Genomic DNA, 20505 nt, shown 5'->3' with positions numbered 1-20505 from the left:
CATTCAGCACAGCTGGAAATAATGCTCCTGCTTTTTATCTGGATGATGATGGTCTCCTTTCAAACTGGTAAGTCATCCAAAGATGGATCCAGATGGAAAAGGAGCCGATAGACATGAAAACATTCTGATGTTGTTTGAACTGATGAACTCTGAAACTCCTGAACTAAGTTAAAGATCCAGAATCCAATCCAAATGTCATGCTGAATATATCTTTGTTGTTTTCAGGCTCCTCTGAGGATTTACTGACACCATTTAAAGATGAAGTGACGGCTTTGGAAGGAGACACTCTGACTCTCTCCTGCAAATATTCAGGATCTGTTCGGTACCTCTACTGGTACCAACAGAAGTCCAGTTCATCTCCACAGTTTCTCATCGCAGACTATTCAGAGCAAACAGGAAGGCTGTCTGTGAGACATGACACAAACACAAAGGACTTTCATCTGCAGATGTCCTCTGCTGCAGTGACAGACTCTGCTGTGTACTACTGTGCTCTGCAGCCCACAGTGACAGGAAACAGCTCAACTCTGTACAAAAACCTTTGGAGCAAAGCTGTGCTGTGATAGGACACAGTGTAGACTCAGTCTTTCAGAGACAGGTGATTAAAGGGTACTCCTGGGGGAAAATGATTTTTTCACTACTGTTGATTAGAACTGAAGTTAATTAAAAGGTCTATGCAAAAAAATAAAAAAAAATATTTATCTGATGTATTTTTAAAACCGTTAAAGTTAGGGGACGTTTTTGTCCCGAACAACACATAAGGGGGTAAAATTTGCCCACAGTGTACTGTTGACCTATGAAAAATTTTAAAATCATATTAACAAAATGTATGTAAAATTAAGCTTGTTGAGCAAATATGATTCAATTTGTCCACATATTGACAAAGTTATGGCGAAAATAAACAGAAAAATTTCTCTCAGAGGACAAAAATGTCCCGAACAGTCCATGAGATTTAAGGAATTGGAGCTTTACCTTATTTGGCAGTAAACACTAATAGTCTATTCGCTGTATGACCCAGGGTCTGCAGGGGGGCAGTAGATGCCCCTGTGGGCCGGCAGGCAGGAACGCCCATGTGGTATATCAATGTGTGAATTCCATGTCCAGTTGTTGTTGCGTTGTTCGTTGTTGCTGTGTGGTTGTTCGTTGTGTTGGTTGTTCTGTTCTTGTGTTCTTGTTTGGTTCTTTGTGTGCAACAACCCAGGGCTCTGTGACTGAGAATCTACCTCATTGTTTAAAATGAATTGATCCGCTCCTTCCTCATAAACCAACTCAGGAGGGGATTAGAAGAAACAAGGGGAATTTTAACCCTAACACATGTTAAACTGATGGCCTTCATTAATGACCTGCCATTAATATGTCAGGATGTTAATATTCAGATGTATGCTGATGACACAGTTTTGTATGGGTCTTCAGCTAGCTGCCAAACTCCAAATGTTACAAAGTTACAACTGGTTAAATCACTGCTGTCTACAACTTAATGTCTCCATAACTGTAGGTATGTTTTTCACTAAATAGAATAGAATAGAATATACTTTATTAATCCCTTTGGGAAGGTCCCTCAGGGAAATATTAAATCACATAAAGTAACTGAAAACGCAGACATTGTAGTGTCAGGAGACAAAAACAAATACTTGGGCATCCACCTGGACTCCAAACTCAATTTTAGGTCACACGTAAAGACTGCAGCTGAGACATCTAACAGACCAGAAGGAAAGACGAGTTGAAACATCAAACATCAGTTCTTGTTTTGGTCACTTATCATGTGAACCAAGACTTCAGTGGAACTCAGCTGAACAGTCTGTGTGTGATGAATGGACTGTTTGTTGTTCCTTGAACTACACTACATGAGCACAGGCCTGCAGGTAAAGGGTTAAAATCCTGGGGGAAAATGATTTTTTAACTACTGTTGATTAGAACTGAAGTTAATTAAAAGGTCTATGCAAATAAAAATTTCAAAAAAATATTTATCTGATATATTTTTAAAACCGTTAAAGTTAGGGGACGTTTTTGTCCCGAACAACACATTAGGGACAAAAAAAGAAAATCCAGTGCTGTGCAAAAACTAATAATGCAATAAAGTCAATTTTTTTACTGATGTTTGACATGACCAAGACTGTAATAAAGGTTAAAAGAATCCAGTCCACATTCACCTTTTCTATTAAAAATGAGCCATTTTGTGTGGGTTTTTTCCAATTTTCAGCACCACCCCTTATAAAATTGGTGATTAAAGGGTTAAAATCCTGGGGGAAAATGATTTTTTCACTACTGTTGATTAGAACTGAAGTTAATTAAAAGGTCTATGCAAAAAAAATTCAAAAAAATATTTATCTGATATATTTTTAAAACCGTTAAAGTTAGGGGACGTTTTTGTCCCGAACAACACATAAGGGTAGTGTTTGCGAACAGTCCAGATGGTTAAATCTCATAGGTTGTGAGTCCGGTCTAGGGATGACCATAACATGGGCACTCAGGAGAAAAACACATTCCTTTAGAATCAGGCTTTTATCAGGTCAGAGGTGCTGCTGTCCTTATGACCATCTCTCTTATCCTCTGCTCTTCTGCTCCTTCACCACCACCAGGTCTAGACCCGGGGGGATTCCTGCCTAAGCGGCCTCATCTCCTGTCCTTTCCCCCTTCAGATGTCGATCATCGCATCGGGGTCTAGAACGCCAAAGCACAATTCATTCATTCATTGTACTTCAATAAATTCTTTCTCATCTAAACATTTAGTCTCTCCTGATTGAAATCACATTTAGATCCTCCTGAGTCCAGACTGATCGGCTGTGGATCAAGTCTAAGAAGGACCCAGCTCCACCCAGCAGACACCTGAAAGCAGGGAGGAGAAACAGCAGCAGTCCAGGACAGCTGATGCTGGACCAAAGCCTGACAACAGTGAACTCAGGAGGACACACAAAGCCGCTGCAGCACGTCCACAACAAGATGGAGGGACAGTCAGAGACACTCCACTGTGAGCTTTCTTCACTCCACAGTGACAGGAAGCAGCTCAGCTCTGCACAAACACACAGAGGGACACAGTGAGCAGCTGCTGGAAGCCTTTTCTCCACACTGTTGAAGTGCACTTTGTAGCTCCACTAGAGGGCCACATGATCCAAGAGGCGGTGCACTCCTTGTGCGCTGTGTTGCAGCATTCTGTCAGTAAGAAGTGCTGCTGTGAAGAGAACAGCTGTCAGACTGAATGTGGAACATCAGCTGCTCCTCCTGTTGATTGAAACCTTGTTGTACAGATGGAACATTGGCTGTGGATTCTTCTTGCTGCTCTTTTCTTTGGTAAGATAGAAAGCTGCACATGTTTCCTCTTCAAACACTTGAAGACATTACTGAGCTCTACATGAAGAGCTCTGAATGTTCATTCTACACTCACTCACAGCACATCATCTCTGCTGCCATCTGTTACCTTGGAAAACACCTTCTATGCTTCAAAGTGACAATGATCCCTGAAAATGACATCTGTTCTACATGTGAGAGAACTCTTTAAAGCTGCTGATTGTTCTGCTTTCATCAATCATCTTTATTGATCCATCTCTTCCTCTGCATCTTCTCCTCTTCCCCAGAGTGTAAAGGACAAGACTCAGTGACCCAGCAAGAGGGAGATGTCACTGCTGCTGAAGGAGACACTGTCACACTTGGATGCTCCTTTCAGACCAGTTACACAGGTCCCACTTTGTTCTGGTACAAACAAGAAGTGAACAGTTACCCAAAGTACATGCTGAAGAAGTATGGAACTGAACCAGCAGATAAAGCTCCAGACTTCCAGGATGACAGATTTCATACAGACATCCAGAATAAGTCAGTTCCTCTGAAGATCCAGAAGCTTCAACTGTCTGACTCTGCTGTGTACTACTGTGCTCTGCAGCCCACAGTGACAGGAAACAGCAAAACTCTGCACAAAAACCTTTGGAGCAAAGACAACACAATACTCCACAACATCCACTAGAGGGACTCACACACTGTTCAACCACTGATGTTTCAGTCATTGGACTGAGGACAAAGACAACAGAGACATGAAGCAGTAAAGATCAGAGACAGAGACAGAGCTGCTGTGGAAGCACTAAAGAATTTCATTGGCTGAGCTGAACTGAAACAATAACAGCAAGAGGTGATTGGCCCCGCCCACTGAACTTCAGCTCATCCAATGACATTCTTTGTGCCTCATTGTAGTGCAGTGGAAGAACATTGTTGATGTGCTGTGTGTCTGCTTTAATAACTCCAAAGACATGTTGCTTCACCTCTTTTTGTTTTCATCTCACTTCATAGGTGAGTTTATGAGCAGCTGGATCAAAGATGTCTGCCTGCTGTTCTACAACTGGACATTTGTCTTTGGCACTTACAAATGTCCATGTTGGACACATGCAATCATCTGTCTTTGTCATCAAGCTGAGCTCTTTGTGTCCACACAGTAAGACAGGAGACATTTCCACTGTCTTCTCCTCTCAGCCTCATGGACAATGTTAGTCTAATGGCTTCATGTTCTCTACTTTTTCCAGGACTGACAGCTGGAGACACAATCTCTGCTGGACAAAGACAAGTCAGCGGGACAGAGGGACAAAACGTCACACTCTCATGTACATATCAGACAGATGAGACAGATATTTGGTTGAACTGGTACAGACATCATTCTGACCTTCAGGCTCCTCAGTTTATACTCTACAAAGGAGCAAAGTCACAGAGTGGTAGTGAGCATATTCCAGATAAAAGATATGGATCAAAAACAACGTTCACATCAACTGAACTGACCATCAGAGGTGTGAGGCTGGCAGACACAGCTCTCTACTACTGTGCTCTAGAAACACAGTGATACAAAGTGTAGAAGAGGCTGTACAAAAACCTGAACACAGATATCTGACTCCTCTTCAAAGAGGAGGGAAGTGGGATTCAAACCACAGACCTTCATATCAGATGGATTCTGATGGTTCCTGTTTGATCAGAGTCACTGTGGTTACAGCTGATCAACACTCTGTGAACAAACAAACAGCTGCATGCTGCATGAATGTCTGTGTGGATGTGACTAAAGACAATACCTGAGGAGCAAGTGGTAAGATGGGGGCGCACAGCACGTCAGCGGCTCAGTGCTTTACCAGTTGGTGTTTTGTTTTGTGGTTTGTGTTCATGTTGGAGCTCGTCCTGTGTACATTCAGTCGGGCCACAACATCTACAGCCTCACGACCTCAATAGGATCAGAGTTTGTCACGAGTGGAGAGTTACAGACGAGTTTCTCTGCTCACACAAGATCCTGGTGGACATGGCAAGGATACCCGGCTCCCCGTGGATTACCATCCCTGCAGGGAGGAGGAAGCAGAAGCGAGGCTTCATGGCCGGCGTGCTAGCTAGGCTACAGAAACCGCCATTCAAACCACCGCTTCCCAGCCTTTTTCTGATAAAATGATAGAACCAAGGCAAACAGTCTGTAGCTCTAGCTCAGGAAAAAGGATAGTGTGACTTGTGCCTTCTCATCCACCAGTTAGCCTGGCACATTTTAACCTCCTAGATAATCCAGCGCTGACAGGAACTGTAAACAGTTAAAACCCACAACATGCTCCCTTGATAATCTGCTTGCACATTTTCTTAAAGACGTTTTTAACTGCATGTCGTCAGATGTGTTGCAGATAGTTAACAGTTCTCTTCAGTCAGGGCAGTTTCCCCGAGCCCTGAAACCTGCAGTAATCAAACCTCTGCTCAAAAAATCAAATCTGGATGCTTCAGCAATAAATAACTACAGGCCAATATCTAACCTTCCTTTTCTGGGAAAGGTCATTGAAAAGGCTGTTTCAACAAATTCATGCATTTTTAGTGCAAAGCCATCTTTTTAATGAATTTCAGTCTGGATTTGGAGCACACAGCTCTGAGACTGCACTTATTAAGGTCTTAAAGGACATACGTCTGAATAATGATGGTTTCAAAGTCTCCGTCTTAGTGCTGCTGGACCTTAGTGCTGAATTCGATACAGCTGATATCAGTCGTCCACTCTCCCACTCCAAGAAAGCTTTGGTCAAGAGTGTCTTGTTTAGATATGAAAGTGTCTTGCAGACATAAAATGTCACACTCTGCCAGCACACTGTCCACAACAGAATGTAGAGCTTTATCCCCTGCACTCTGACCCAGATGAAGGCCATGACAGTTGTGAGACAGTACTCAAATTGTCATACCGATGATTTGGTACCAGAAGGCAGACTTACCTTCCATTCGGGCGGCACTGTAGTACTATTTCTTTGAAGATACTCAGCAAAGCTTTCTACAGAAAGAGACAAATAGAAGGTCTTCCTGATTTCTAGAGCACTCTGCACTTCATCCCTGCACACAGACTCATCAGCACCTGTTGCAGGTCCAGCCACTGTGCTACCATCCCCATCTTTAATAATGGTGTTAGACTGGTTGGGTGGTCTTACATGAGGGGACTCAACAAACAGCCTTGAGGAGAGCCAGTGCTGGATGTGAGGGTGGAGGAGCAGGAGAAGCCCACCTTCATCATTAGTGGACAATCAGTGAGCAAACCTTTGATCCATGCACCTCCACCCAGGACTGTCTGAGAACAAGACCAGCTTCAGCACCACAAACACCCAAAGCAAACAGCCATGACAACCCTGCAGTGGCTGCAGGACAGACTGTCTGTCCTTCAGTGGACAAAACAAAGGCCAGACTTAAGCCCAAAAGAACAGCAGAAGAAGGAGGTAGGGGTGGGCGAATCGATCTAAATATCGATAGTATCGATACCAAAGTTAGGATCAGTAATTACTCGACTCTATCGTGATGAGATCGATATTTCTGTGGAAGTTTCTCTTCATACCTTCAGCAGCTTTACTCGTATTTACTCGCGGTGCAGACAGCGCTGCTCTCTCACTCTGCTCAGTGCGCAGGCGCACTCCACCCCCCCCCCCCCCCTTCTCTGCTCTGCCGGAGCAGACGGAGCTCCTGATTGGCTGTAAAGAGCAGCTAGCGTCATGGAGACAGCAGAGAGGAAGAGGAGCGCTGTTTGGAGTTATTTCACAGCGACAGACGAGAAGAAGAAACTGCTACTTGTGAGGTGTGCAGGAAAGCGACCTGCCGCTGTGGAAACACAACTCATTTACACAAACATAAAGCAGCAGAGCCCAAAGACCTCGAGCTGCAGAGTAAACAGAGGGAGGAGGAAGAGGCAGATCCCCAAACATGAACCAGAGACAGAGGTCACTGACAGAGGCTTTACTAGACAAACACTCATGAATAGATGATGATTATATATATATATATATATATATATATAATAGGAGATGATTTAAAAAAGTGAAGGTTTAGATTGAGTAATCTGCAGCATGAATTAAAGGTGTCTGTCTGAGTGCTGTAATAAGACATGCAATTTTAGCAGAATGACTGAACAGTCATCATATCACCAGCTGGAATAAATCTTGTTTTTCTCAAATTCCAAAATATATCTAATAATGTAATTATTTAAGTTTATATAATGATATGTATTTCAGTATGATTAATATAATTATGCTTTGGTGATAACAGTTGAAGGATCTTTATTCTTCATATTTAGGCTCCATGCAGAGAGGTGTTAAACTTTTATAAAAGTATCTTAGTCATGCTGTTTCACCTACATGATTCACAAAGAGCCATGGCTGTCACAAGGAGCATCGCTGACATGATTGTGAAGTTAAAATTTCAAACAGTTCTGCACTTTTGTATGCAGCTTGATTTACTTAACAAATGTTTCTTGTGTATTATTATTTTGCTAATCACGATAATCTATTTAAAGGCAAAAAATAAGGCAAAAAAATAATTATTTATGATCACGAAATTTCAAAGTAAAAGTATCGGTATCGGTATTGGTATCGGCGATACTGGCCCTGTATTTACTTGGTATCGGATCGATACTGAAATCTTCAGTATCGCCCACCCCTAGAAGGAGGGTCAGATGCCTCCATCCAGTCTGATGCAGCCTGAGAGGATCTGCAGGAATAATGAGACCAGGTGTCCAAATGCAGGTGTGTAAAGTGTGCAGAAAGCAGCTGAGGCAGCAAAGCAGAGCAGCACAAAGAGGTGCTGAGTGTAAAGCTGTCAGTAGGGGGAGTAACACAGAGCTGTGAAGGAGCCCTGTCACTGTGATCAGGCTCCTCCTTCTAATTCACCAACTCAGTGCTGATGGAGACTAAACAGAGATCAGAGCCTTCTCTCTACTGGCTGTAGCTCACAGTTAGTCCACACTGCAGATATGAGGCCTCTGTTCATGTCAGTGCTGCTGGCTGCTCTCTGCCTTGGTATGAACACATCTCTGTTTCTCTGATATCACTGACATGATTCTTTCACAGCACACTGAGACTGTTTGTTGCTGTTTCACAGAGTGCAGAGCACAAACAGACAACGTGCTGCAAACAACAGGAGACCTGAGAGCTGCTGAAGGAGGCGCACTGACACTTGGCTGTCTGTACAACAGCAGCTTTACAACAGGGAATTATCTCTACTGGTACAAACAGGATGGAAACAACAGACCCAGGTTCATCCTGAGTCGACTTTCACTGGATGAAGGGAACACAGCAGACGAGTTCAAGGAGAGATTTTCATCCACACTGAATTCCACCTTCAGATCAGCTCCTCTGAAGATCCAGAAGCTTCAGCTGTCTGACTCTGCTGTGTACTACTGTGCTCTGCAGCCCACAGTGACAGGAAACAGCTCAACTCTGTACAAAAACCTTTGGAGCAAAGACAACACAATACTCCACAACATCCACTAGAGGGACTCACACACTGTCACTCTGCTGTGCTGTGATAGGACACAGTGTAGACTCAGTCTTTCAGAGACAGTATGAGTTTTTAGAAAAAGATAACAATGGAGCATCCAGTAAATAAACTCCATCACACCTTACAGATGAAGTGATTTCAAGGAACAACAAACAGTCCATTCATCACACACAGACTGTTCAGCTGAGTTCCACTGAAGTCTTGGTTCACATGATAAGTGACCAAAACAAGAACTGATGTTTGATGTTTCAACTCGTCTTTCCTTCTGGTCTGTTAGATGTCTCAGCTGCAGTCTTTACGTGTGACCTAAAATTGAGTTTGGAGTCCAGGTGGATGCCCAAGTATTTGTTTTTGTCTCCTGACACTATAATGTCTGCGTTTTCAGTTACTTTATGTGATTTAATATTTCCCTGAGGGACCTTCCCAAAGGGATTAATAAAGTATATTCTATTCTATTCTATTTAGTGAAAAACATACCTACAGTTATGGAGACATTAAGTTGTAGACAGCATTGATTTAACCAGTTGTAACTTTGTAACATTTGGAGTTTGGCAGCTAGCTGAAGACCTATACAAAACTGTGTCATCAGCATACATCTGAATATTAACATCCTGACATATTAATGGCAGGTCATTAATGAAGTCCATCAGTTTAACATGTGTTAGGGTTAAAATTCCCCTTGTTTCTTCTAATCACCTCCTGAGTTGGTTTATGAGGAAGGAGCGGATCAATTCATTTTAAACAATGAGGTAGATTCTGAGTCACAGAGCTCTAGGTTGTTGCACACAAAGAACCAAACAAGAACAACACAAGAACAGAACAACCAACACAACGAACAACCACACAGCAACAACGAACAACGCAACAACAACTGGACATGGAATTCACACATTGATATACCACATGGGCGTTCCTGCCTGCCGGCCCACAGGGGCATCTACTGCCCCCCCTGCAGACCCTGGGTCATACAGCGAATAGACTATTATTATTTTTATTTTTATTTTATTTTAGATACTTTAGTAATCCCAGAGGGAAATTGTTTAAGGCTGCTGCCAAGCAGTGTCATACAATGACCAGCAAGGCACGCCACAGGCTAGGGTGAAGTGTCTTGCCCAAGAACACACAACAGTGACTAGGGAGGAGTTGGGATCGAACCACCAACCTTCCGGTTATTGGACAACCCTGCTATATACCACTGCGCCACTGCTGTATTAGTGTTTATTCCCTAATAAGGTAAAGCTCCAATTCCTTAAATCTCATAGGTTGTGAGTCCGATCTAGGGATGACCATAACATGGGCACTGAGTGAGAAAAACACATTCCTTTAGAACAGGGGTGTCCAAACTGCGGCCCACGGTCGGATTTTCTATGGCCCACGGCTTCTCTCTTAAAATGTGTTATTTTTGGCCCGCCAGCCAAACAGAGGAAATCAAACAAACTCAACAGGCAACTCTTGTTTTTGTTTTTAACTCATTGTGTAACGTTTGCATCATGATTCTCTGAGCAGAACATTATCTCTCTCTCTCTGTCTGCATCGTGGTGTGTCACGCGGTGCTGCAGGGCTTGGTTGTTGGTTCCAGCTACGCAGAGGGCTCCGAAGGTGCAAAACACCGGTTCAGCACTTCGACACAATTCACTACGAGACTAAACATGCTTCTGCATACAGCCTGCTATCAGAGAGCGTCTGTACAAGTGAAGTTCTCCAAAACTACGGAGCCCCTCTGTGACATGGTAAAAAAGAAATAAATTGTGGCCACGAATTATGTATAACGTGCGCACGAAATATTGTTATTATTAATTGTAGTATAGTAGCCCTATTAGAATTCTTGGACGGGGCGCATGGGAGCGGGCTGCCCACTAGGGGTGGGCGATACTGAAGATTTCAGTATCGATCCGATACCAAGTAAATACAGGGCCAGTATCGCCGATACCAATACCGATACCGATACTTTTACTTTGAAATTTCGTGATCATAAATAATTATTTTTTTGCCTTATTTTTTGCCTTTAAATAGATTATCGTGATTAGCAAAATAATAATACACAAGAAACATTTGTTAAGTAAATCAAGCTGCATACAAAAGTGCAGAACTGTTTGAAATTTTAACTTCACAATCATGTCAGCGATGCTCCTTGTGACAGCCATGGCTCTTTGTGAATCATGTAGGTGAAACAGCATGACTAAGATACTTTTATAAAAGTTTAACACCTCTCTGCATGGAGCCTAAATATGAAGAATAAAGATCCTTCAACTGTTATCACCAAAGCATAATTATATTAATCATACTGAAATACATATCATTATATAAACTTAAATAATTACATTATTAGATATATTTTGGAATTTGAGAAAAACAAGATTTATTCCAGCTGGTGATATGATGACTGTTCAGTCATTCTGCTAAATGATTATTATTATTATTACAGCACTCAGACAGACACCTTTAATTCATGCTGCAGATTACTCAATCTAAACCTTCACTTTTTTAAATCATCTCCTATTATATATATATATATATATATATATATATATATATATATATATATATATATATATATATATATATATATATATATATATATATATATAAATATACATAATCATCATCTATTCATGAGTGTTTGTCTAGTAAAGCCTCTGTCAATGACCTCTGTCTCTGGTTCATGTTTGGGGATCTGCCTCTTCCTCCTCCCTCTGTTTACTCTGCAGCTCGAGGTCTTTGGGCTCTGCTGCTTTATGTTTGTGTAAATGAGTTGTGTTTCCACAGCGGCAGGTCGCTTTCCTGCACACCTCACAAGTAGCAGTTTCTTCTTCTCGTCTGTCGCTGTGAAATAACTCCAAACAGCGCTCCTCTTCCTCTCTGCTGTCTCCATGACGCTAGCTGCTCTTTACAGCCAATCAGGAGCTCCGTCTGCTCCGGCAGAGCAGAGAAGGGGGGGGGGGGTGGAGTGCGCCTGCGCACTGAGCAGAGTGAGAGAGCAGCGCTGTCTGCACCGCGAGTAAAGCTGCTGAAGGTATGAAGAGAAACTTCCACAGAAATATCGATCTCATCACGATAGTATCGAGTAATTACTGATCCTAACTTTGGTATCGATACTATCGATATTTAGATCGATTCGCCCACCCCTACTGCCCACCAGAGAGAAACCTCCCCGTGCAGCATTGAGCGTCCCTCTCTGGGGAACGTGCCGGAGTACTGGGGGGCTCCAGGAGCGCAGGGGAGTGGAGCGGAGCGTCCCTCTCCCTGTCCATCTCTCTCTCCGGCAGCAGGGAGCGATGCTGGAGCCGTTAGAGAAGTTAAAGCGACATGATGGAGAGAGAGAGGGACGCTCATTGCTCCCTGCTGCACGGGGAGGCTGCGTCCTGTCCGGCAGCCTGCTCGGGCCTTTTTACCGGCGGCTGGATAAAAGCAACTCTCCAGAAATGCGAACATGCGACTTAGTTTGTGTCGTGTGAGCAGAGTGTCTGTTATAAGCTGTGATGTTTTACTGGAGCAGCAGAGCAGTCCGTCTTTGCTTGTTAACATTCTCTGTTATTAGACTGTCTTAGACTGTATTAGCTGTACAGAGACGCGGCACTTCTCTCAAAAAGACTCCGTCATTCAGTACGCATCTGTCGTAAGGCACGTCATCACGTTTTTACGTCTCGTTGCCATGCACTGCAAACCTGTGTAAACATTAAATTACAGACCCTTTGAGATCAGCACTAAATGACTCCCACCTAGTCTACCTGACATTTTACTGATGTCTGCTGCTCCTAAACCAGACCTGCCACATAGGATCAGATCTCACCTTCACAGTAGAGTCAATATCTTGCCTGTTGCTCTGTTATCACAACCACACAGTTTCTGAAAGTTTTAAATTTATGCTGTAAATTCAGATAACATTTTCTGATCTGGTAATCTGAATGCTAAGATGTTATTTTGTTTGCTGTGTAAGATGTAACATATTACAAAACAGCATACACAGTTTTTATTGTTTAAAATAATGACATCGGGGACTGTTGGCCCTCGGAGAGTTTCGCATTATCGAATCTGGCCCTCCCCGAAAAAAGTTTGGCCACCCCTGCTTTAGAATCTGGGTTTTATCAGGTCAGAGGTGCTGCTGTCCTTAGTCTGAATTTATGACCATCTCGTACCAACCGGAGCTCCAGAGAGCAGAAGAACAACTGATCTCATCATCTGCCACAGCCTGAACTGCAGAAAACAAAGTTATATGACACACTATGAAATTACTTCTTAATACATTCAGTATCCTCGAATTACTTTGATTTTCTATAAAACTTCCTAACACATAAACACTTATGAAAATCACATTATTAAGCGATAAACACATATAAACATGAATACTTCATATTAGGGACACACTCCTATATATCTGAACACACTGCATGTTAACTCTGTGCAGAATAAATTCTTTCACCCTACACATGAGAGCTGCAAGCAGCTGGAACAGTCAGGACATGAAGCTCTTAGCGCAAGTTCAATCAGGAAGACTATCTTCACTCTTTCATCACTTCTTCCAACCACCTCCCCCCTATCATCCTCCTCACACTTGTCCCACCTTCTCCCTCGCCCCTTTCTCTTTCCCTACCTCCCACTTAATCAGCTGGTTAATTTAGAGCAACTCCCCCACCAATCAGCGGCCGAGCTGTCCCTCTCCTGCCCAATCACCGCTCAGCAATTCATTTAAAATTTCTCCATCTCCTCTCCAGCTGTCTTTCAGATCGATTTCGGCAACCCTCCTCCACCCCAAGCACCACCACCAGTTCCTCATCAGGGCAAGGCCTCTTATCCTCTGCTCTTCTGCTCCTTCACCACCACCAGGTCTAGACCCGGGGGATTCCTGCCTAAGCGGCCTCATCTCCTGTCCTTTCCCCTTTCGGATGTCGATCATCGCATCGGGGTCTAGAACGCCAAAGCACAATTCATTCATTCATTGTACTTAAATAAATTCTTTCTCATCTAAACATTTAGTCTCTCCTGATTGAAATCACATTTAGATCCTCCTGAGTCCAGGCTGATCAGCTGTGGATCAAGTCTAAGAAGGACCCAGCTCCACCCAGCAGACACCTGAAAGCAGGGAGGAGAAACAGCAGCAGTCCAGGACAGCTGATGCAGGACCAAAGCCTGACAACAGTGAACTCAGGAGGACACACAAAGCTGCTGCAGCACGTCCACAACAAGATGGAGGGACAGTCAGAGACAATCCACTGTGAGCTTTCTTCACTCCACAGTGACAGGAAGCAGCTCCGCTCTGCACAAACACACAGAGGGACACAGTGAGCAGCTGCTGGAAGCCTTTTCTCCACACTGTTGAAGTGCACTTTGTAGCTCCACTAGAGGGCCACATGATCCAGGAGGCGGTGCACTCCTTGTGCGCTGTGTTGCAGCATTCTGTCAGTAAGAAGTGCTGCTGTGAAGAGAACAGCTGTCAGACTGAATGTGGAACATCAGCTGCTCCTCCTGTTGATTGAAACCTTGTTGTACAGATGGAACATTGGCTGTGGATTCTTCTTGCTGCTCTTTTCTTTGGTAAGATAGAAAGCTGCACATGTTTCCTCTTCAAACACTTGAAGACATTGCTGAGCTCTACATGAAGAGCTCTGAATGTTCATTCTACACTCACTCACAGCACATCATCTCTGCTGCCATCTGTTACCTTGGAAAACACCTTCTATGCTTCAAAGTGACAATGATCCCTGAAAATGACATCTGTTCTACATGTGAGAGAACTCTTTAAAGCTGCTGATTGTTCTGCTTTCATCAATCATCTTTATTGATCCATCTCTTCCTCTGCATCTTCTCCTCTTCCCCAGAATGTAAAGGACAAGACTCAGTGACCCAGCAAGAGGGAGATGTCACTGCTGCTGAAGGAGACACTGTCACACTTGGATGCTCTTTTAAGACCAGCAGTACAAGTCACACTTTGTTCTGGTACAAACAAGAAGGGAACGACTCTCCAAAGTACATGCTGAGGAAATATGGAACTGAACCAGCAGATAAAGCTCCAGACTTCCAGGACGACAGATTCCATACAGACATCCAGAATAAGTCAGCTCCTCTGAAGATCCAGAAGCTTCAATTGTCTGACTCTGCTGTGTACTACTGTGCTCTGCAGCCCACAGTGACAGGAAACAGCTCAACTCTGCACAAAAACCTTTGGAGCAAAGACAACACAATACTCCACAACATCCACTAGAGGGACTCACACACTGTGAGACACTGAGGGAGGAGCTGAGCTGGGACTGAACTATAGAAGAGAGAGAAACTTCCAGATTCAGCAGAGTTCAATCCACAAAGCAGAAACATTCTCTTTCTTCAACACGCTGTCATTGGACTGTTTTCTACTTTCTCTGCTGTTGCTGTCTGTTCTCAGAGGTACGTAAGATTCAGCAGAAACACTTCAGTTCTAATGTTCTCTGAAGGGGCTTCTGTTTTTGACAACATGTTATCTCTTCCTTTAGGTGTCAGCTGTCAACAACTCACTGCAGTCCAGACTCAGCAGTCCACTTTAGAAGATAGCACTGTTACCCTCAGCTGCACCTTCTCAAAAGGTTCTGCTGATTACTTCTTCTGGTATCGACAATATGCAGGAAAACCTCCAGAGTTCCCGATCTCTCATTTAAAGAATGGAGACATAGCAGCAGCTCCAGTTCCAGGACTGACAGTTAAAGTGAATGAAACTCAAATGAATCTGCAGATGTCCTCTGCTGCAGTGACAGACTCTGCTGTGTACTACTGTGCTGTGAGGCCCACAGTGACAGGAAACAGCTCAACTCTGTACAAAAACCTTTGGAGCAAAGACAACACAATACTCCACAACGTCCACTAGAGGGACTCACAGACTGTCACTCTGCTGTGCTGTGATAGGACACATACATGTGGCTGTTTTTATCAGAGCTCCAAACTAGTTTCAAAACATTCAAGTGACTCTCAAAGAATAAAATTCAATCAACAGTTACTCTGTAAATGTTACAACTGTCAGATGTATTTGGTTTTTACAGGGGTCACTCCACAACCTCCTCAAATCACACAGCCTATATTTGGGCCCTGATATTTGGGCCATGATCACAGAATCGCAGAATTAAATTATGCCTGGAGAACATAAAGGTCTGGAAGAGTCAAAAGGAGTCCTTCCCCATCTCCTCCATATAATTTTCCAGCAACAGCTCTACCCTCTGCCCCTCTCTTACTAACCTGGAGGTCACATTTGATCTCCAGCTCCCTTTTGTAAATCATATAATCTACATTTACAACAACTTCCTTCTTCCACCTTTGAATGGTAATCTGAGATCCTCAGATCCCCGTAGAGGAGGAGATCAGTCCCTGCCTTGTCTCACAGTCTGTCTGGTCCTGGGAGTCGTGGCTCCCTCAGGTTGTGGTTTCTGTTCTCATTACAGACACACACTGTGAGATCATGTCCTCAATAGGTGAAGGCATGTTTGTCTCTTTCTTAACATTTAGCAGTCCTCTATGGGACTCATGGATTGTGTGAAGCGCCTCTTGTCTTGGCTGATGTGGAGCGATGAGCTTTGCTGCCTTCAACATCAGCCCAGATGTCTGTGTGATTTCATCCCTAAACATCCAGAACTGCTGGAGGTCTTTTGGAGCTGCCTGTCCTTCATCTGTCCCCTCTTAGTGTCATGTCCTTCAGTAGCTGCAGTTCAGGGTCTTCTGTGGTGGATTATTGGAACTTCTGCAGCTTTGGCTCTGACATGGATCTGGAACCATGTTCTCCAGATCTTTCTCACCAAATCTTCTTTCTGATCTTTGACAGATGATCCACTGAAGATGTCTGCAATGTGTAGTTCCTTATCTGGCCTATAGAGGACCGTCAGGCTGTATCTTTGCAGCATTAGGAGCATCTTCTGTGTCCTCATGCGAACTCAGAGCAAAAAGGGTTTTCCTCATGAAACACTTGTTGTTGAGTCTCAGGTTGTACTGTCTCACTGTCCACCAGCTTCTCCCGCCTGTGGTCCTACTCCTCTTTGAGTCTCTCCATACAAGCAAGTCTTCTGATCTTCACAACACCATCCAGATCTTCAATCATGTGTGAACATGTCTCTGGAACACCTCTGGTACTGATGAAATCCACAATGGTATCCAGAGGAACCTGCATCTTCCAATGAGGGTGTTACATGTACAAACTCTGAGCTCTCGTCATCAACCCTTATCTGCTGAAACCTCTGATTGGTGTCAGGCACAGAGGAACACTTGGAATTTGTGAGAAAGGAAACAGCAGCTTCAGCAGTGAGTGAACTGTAAAACCCAGACAAAGGAGGCAGCTCCAAAACCAGAAGTGAGTCAGCAAGATCAGGCAGCAGTGGGGTTAGACCAGGAACCAGGTGTCAAATAGAAACCAGGATCAGTACTCAGTGTGACCCAATAAACTCTGAAAATAGAGCACATGGAGGAAGGGCTAACAACCTGAAAGGACTCATGGAGCAGGGAGCACTATACACACAGGGTGGACAGGTCAAAGTAACAAGGACACACAACAGACCACAGTGGACAACAGGGAGGAGTGATGAAAAGTTCTTGTGTATGAATGACATCAAACAAACATTCAGCAACAACAATCAGTGGATCTGGTTGTTCTACAACAAGGAGTCACTCACTGAGCTGGATCAGCTCCATTTGAACTGTGTGACTGAGGTTCTGTTCTGTTTGCAGGTGTGTGGACCTGCTGTCCTGTTTAGACCAGCTCTAGCTTACTGACACTACATTCAATACAGAAGAGTCTGGATCTACTCTACTCTACTCTACCGCCCTGCTGGTGGAGTCTCAGTGACATGGTGAGGAGGAGGAGGGCCTTCCTGTAGAGACGGGGGGCCTGGCTGTCAGCACTAGCAGCTCTTTAGGGTGAGTTCAGAGTGAGGATCACTGAACACGATGGTTCTGGTGCCAGTTCTGCTCCTCTGTGTGTTCACTGGTAAGTCTTGTTTACATTCATCTCTTTGAGTTCAGTCTGATCAAGGCTGATCAGTCACATCTGCCAGTTTAATGGCAGCTGCTTCACAGCTGCAGCTACATGGACATGTCTGCACTGACTCATTATTTAACTGCTTTCCTGTAGATGTCAGCTGTGAAGGTCTCCACCCAGTCAACAATGAGCAGTACAGTGTGGTCGGCAGCACAGTTTCTCTGACCTACAATTACCCAGAACTCTCAACGGGACATTACTTCTTCTGGTATCGACAAAACCCAGGAGAACCACCACAGATCCTCACCTCACACTCATCCTCAGGATCAGGTGGAAATGATCCAGAATCTAGACTGAAGGCCAAAGTCCAGCAGAAACAAATCCAGCTGATCATCTCACAGTCAGTACTGACAGACTCTGCTGTGTACTACTGTGCTGTGAGGCCCACAGTGACAGGAAACAGCTCAACTCTGTACAAAAACCTTTGGAGCAAAGACAACACAATACTCCACAACATCCACTAGAGGGACTCACACACTGTCACAGCTCCAGCTGCTTCCTCCTTTGTTCAGTGTGACCTTCACCTTCTCTCCTCTGTTATCTGCAGTCAGTGGAGAACTAAAAACAGACAGTTTTAACAAAGTGTGCATTCAAGAAATGAGTTTTAGATACAATCTAGGATCAATATTTGGAGCAGTAAAACCAACATCATGTCACCAAAACATCCATCCAGAACTTTGAGTCAGAGCTGATCTACACAAAGTGTCCTTGTGTTTCAGAGCAGCCACAGTTGGTCACATCTTTCTTTAAAATCTGATCGGCCTCTGTGGGACTGGACCAGTCTGGTTTCTCTTATATCTGAATCTGAGAGTGTTTTCACACATTCTAAGGCCAGACATCTATTTGGATATCTGGCTTTTGATAGCTGGTCATGGATCAAAGGACGTCTTTGTCCTGACAATGAAGGACACATCATGTGTTCTCAGGTTGTCATGTCCTCTGATTCATGGTGTGCTGCTCAGATATGGATCATTCTTACAGCATCATCCACTAACTGACCCCTAAAAGCCAAAGAGTGCAGTTTGTGAGGTTAAATATCAACTTGAAGTTGTAGCTGACAGCAGCAGCACATCATGATCACCAAGGAGTCTTCTACAAATGAGACTGACCATTTAAGATGTTGTGACCTTTGACATCTATGAAGCAAAGACATCCAGAGACCACATCCTTTGGAGGATGCAGAGCCTTGGGACACATCTATTGTTTTTTGTAATTCAAATTTTTTATTTAAACACACAAAAGCTCACAGTGGTACATACATAAGACAAGAGGGCCATTGATAAAAAGACACATTTGTTAAAGCTTAGATAGTCCCTGTCAAAATGAGTTCAACAACAGCACAAAATAAATACAATAAAATATATATACACATATATTATACAAATATCAATATTACAATAGCAATAAGAAATGAGTTGGACAAGTTACTTTTATATCAAGCTTCACCAACATGGTTCTAATTAGAGGTAAGATGTTCCATGAAATAATCCCAAGTTCCCAGTTCCACAGGACCTTTGCCCTCAATTCTTGCTAACATAACTTCATAAGATGTGGTCTCACTCATTAAGATTTTCCACTCTTGTAGTGTTGGACATGTGGGTGATTTCCAGTGCCTTAATATGATTCTGGCGGCTGAGGCTATCCCCACCATCAAAACAGAATATACACTTTTTGTTAAAGTTGGGGTTTCTGTTTTATCTCCCAGAAGACACAGACGCGGGGAAACCGGCAGGCCCACTCCCGCCCATGCCTCCAGATATTTAAGCACACTGCGCCAGAACGGCTCAACCATAGGGCATTCCCATAAAAGATGCAGAAAGGTTCCCATTTCTTTTGCACATTTCCAGCAAGAGTTATTACTTGTTAGACCTATTTTGAAAAGCCTACAAGGTGTCCAATAATACCGGTGCATCATCTTATACTGGATAAATTTCCCTCTAGCATCCTTTACGTATTTGCCATTTTGTGCTATAATTTGACTCCATGTATCCTTACTAATCTCACAGTTAAGGTCCTTCTGCCAGATTATTCTCAAATTATCGCATGAACTACTAATTAAATAGATTGAGTTTTTATAGAATGTCGACGCCTTATGAGTAAGAGGGTTGTCCAGATAATCAACTATCGGGTTGGTCAGCCTCTCTGATGTAAACTTATTTATTATGCAATGTCTAATTTGTAAATATTTCCAGAAATCACCTTTCTCCTCCAACTGGTACTGTTGAACAAGTTCGTTAAATGACATAAATGTTCCTTCTTTATAGAGATCCCTTACAGTGTGTATACCCTTGTCCTGCCATCTTTTCCAGAAAACCTCCTGCTTCCCAATCTTCACCTCAGGGTTAAGCCAGAGTGAAGCATACGGTTGTTTGTAATGGGAAATCTTGTGCATTTTGTGAACCTTCGCCCAAACTTCCTGAGAATGTCTAACAACTGGGTTAATATCTTTTCCTTTACTTTTTAAGCATTGTGATAGGACATCTATTGGACGAAACGGCGCTGCCAGGTTTTTCTCTATATTAGCCCACGCTAATCCAGATCCCATACCCTTCCAGTGTTTAATTATCTTGGCCATCTCAAATGACAAACTATACATCCTAACATCTGGAAGACCGAGTCCTCCCTTCTCTTTGGGTGCACACATTTTGCTCCATTTAAATCTTGGCTTTCGTCCTGCCCACAAAAAGTCTCTGATTATGGTTTCATATTGTTTAAAGATGTGATCAGGCGTACTAAGTGGCAACATCATAGATATATAGTTAAATTGAGGCACTATTACCATTTTAATA

At 43.3% G+C, this 20505-nt stretch overlaps 2 long non-coding RNA genes and 2 gene segments (V, D, J or C); all 4 read left to right on the top strand.

Annotated features, from left to right (window-relative positions):
- The first annotated feature begins 3183 nt into the window (after positions 1 to 3183).
- Positions 3184 to 3599, top strand: LOC114450394 (uncharacterized). Its single transcript, XR_003672077.1, has 3 exons — positions 3184 to 3285; positions 3386 to 3476; positions 3570 to 3599. It is a non-coding gene; the product is annotated as an uncharacterized LOC114450394 (long non-coding RNA).
- A 4522-nt stretch (positions 3600 to 8121) lies between these two features.
- On the top strand, positions 8122 to 8642 carry LOC114450387 (T cell receptor alpha variable 18-like; the record flags this gene model as incomplete). The annotated part of the segment is given in 2 exon segments: positions 8122 to 8252; positions 8335 to 8642. Coding segments are annotated over 2 exon segments (354 nt in total), but the record flags the coding sequence as incomplete, so codon positions are not given.
- A 5521-nt stretch (positions 8643 to 14163) lies between these two features.
- Positions 14164 to 14630, top strand: LOC114450397 (uncharacterized). Its single transcript, XR_003672080.1, has 3 exons — positions 14164 to 14265; positions 14366 to 14456; positions 14550 to 14630. It is a non-coding gene; the product is annotated as an uncharacterized LOC114450397 (long non-coding RNA).
- Positions 14631 to 17559: 2929 nt separating this feature from the next.
- On the top strand, positions 17560 to 20062 carry LOC114449795 (Ig kappa chain V region 120-like). The segment is given in 3 exon segments: positions 17560 to 17665; positions 17810 to 18113; positions 20026 to 20062. Coding segments are annotated over 3 exon segments (381 nt in total).
- The last annotated feature ends 443 nt before the right edge of the window (positions 20063 to 20505 follow it).

The sequence above is a fragment of the Parambassis ranga genome, chromosome 17, assembly GCF_900634625.1.
Source record: "Parambassis ranga chromosome 17, fParRan2.1, whole genome shotgun sequence".
Lineage (NCBI taxonomy): Eukaryota > Metazoa > Chordata > Actinopteri > Ambassidae > Parambassis > Parambassis ranga.
Note: the sequence above shows the minus strand (reverse complement) of the source record. Positions and strands in the feature narration are given on the sequence as shown.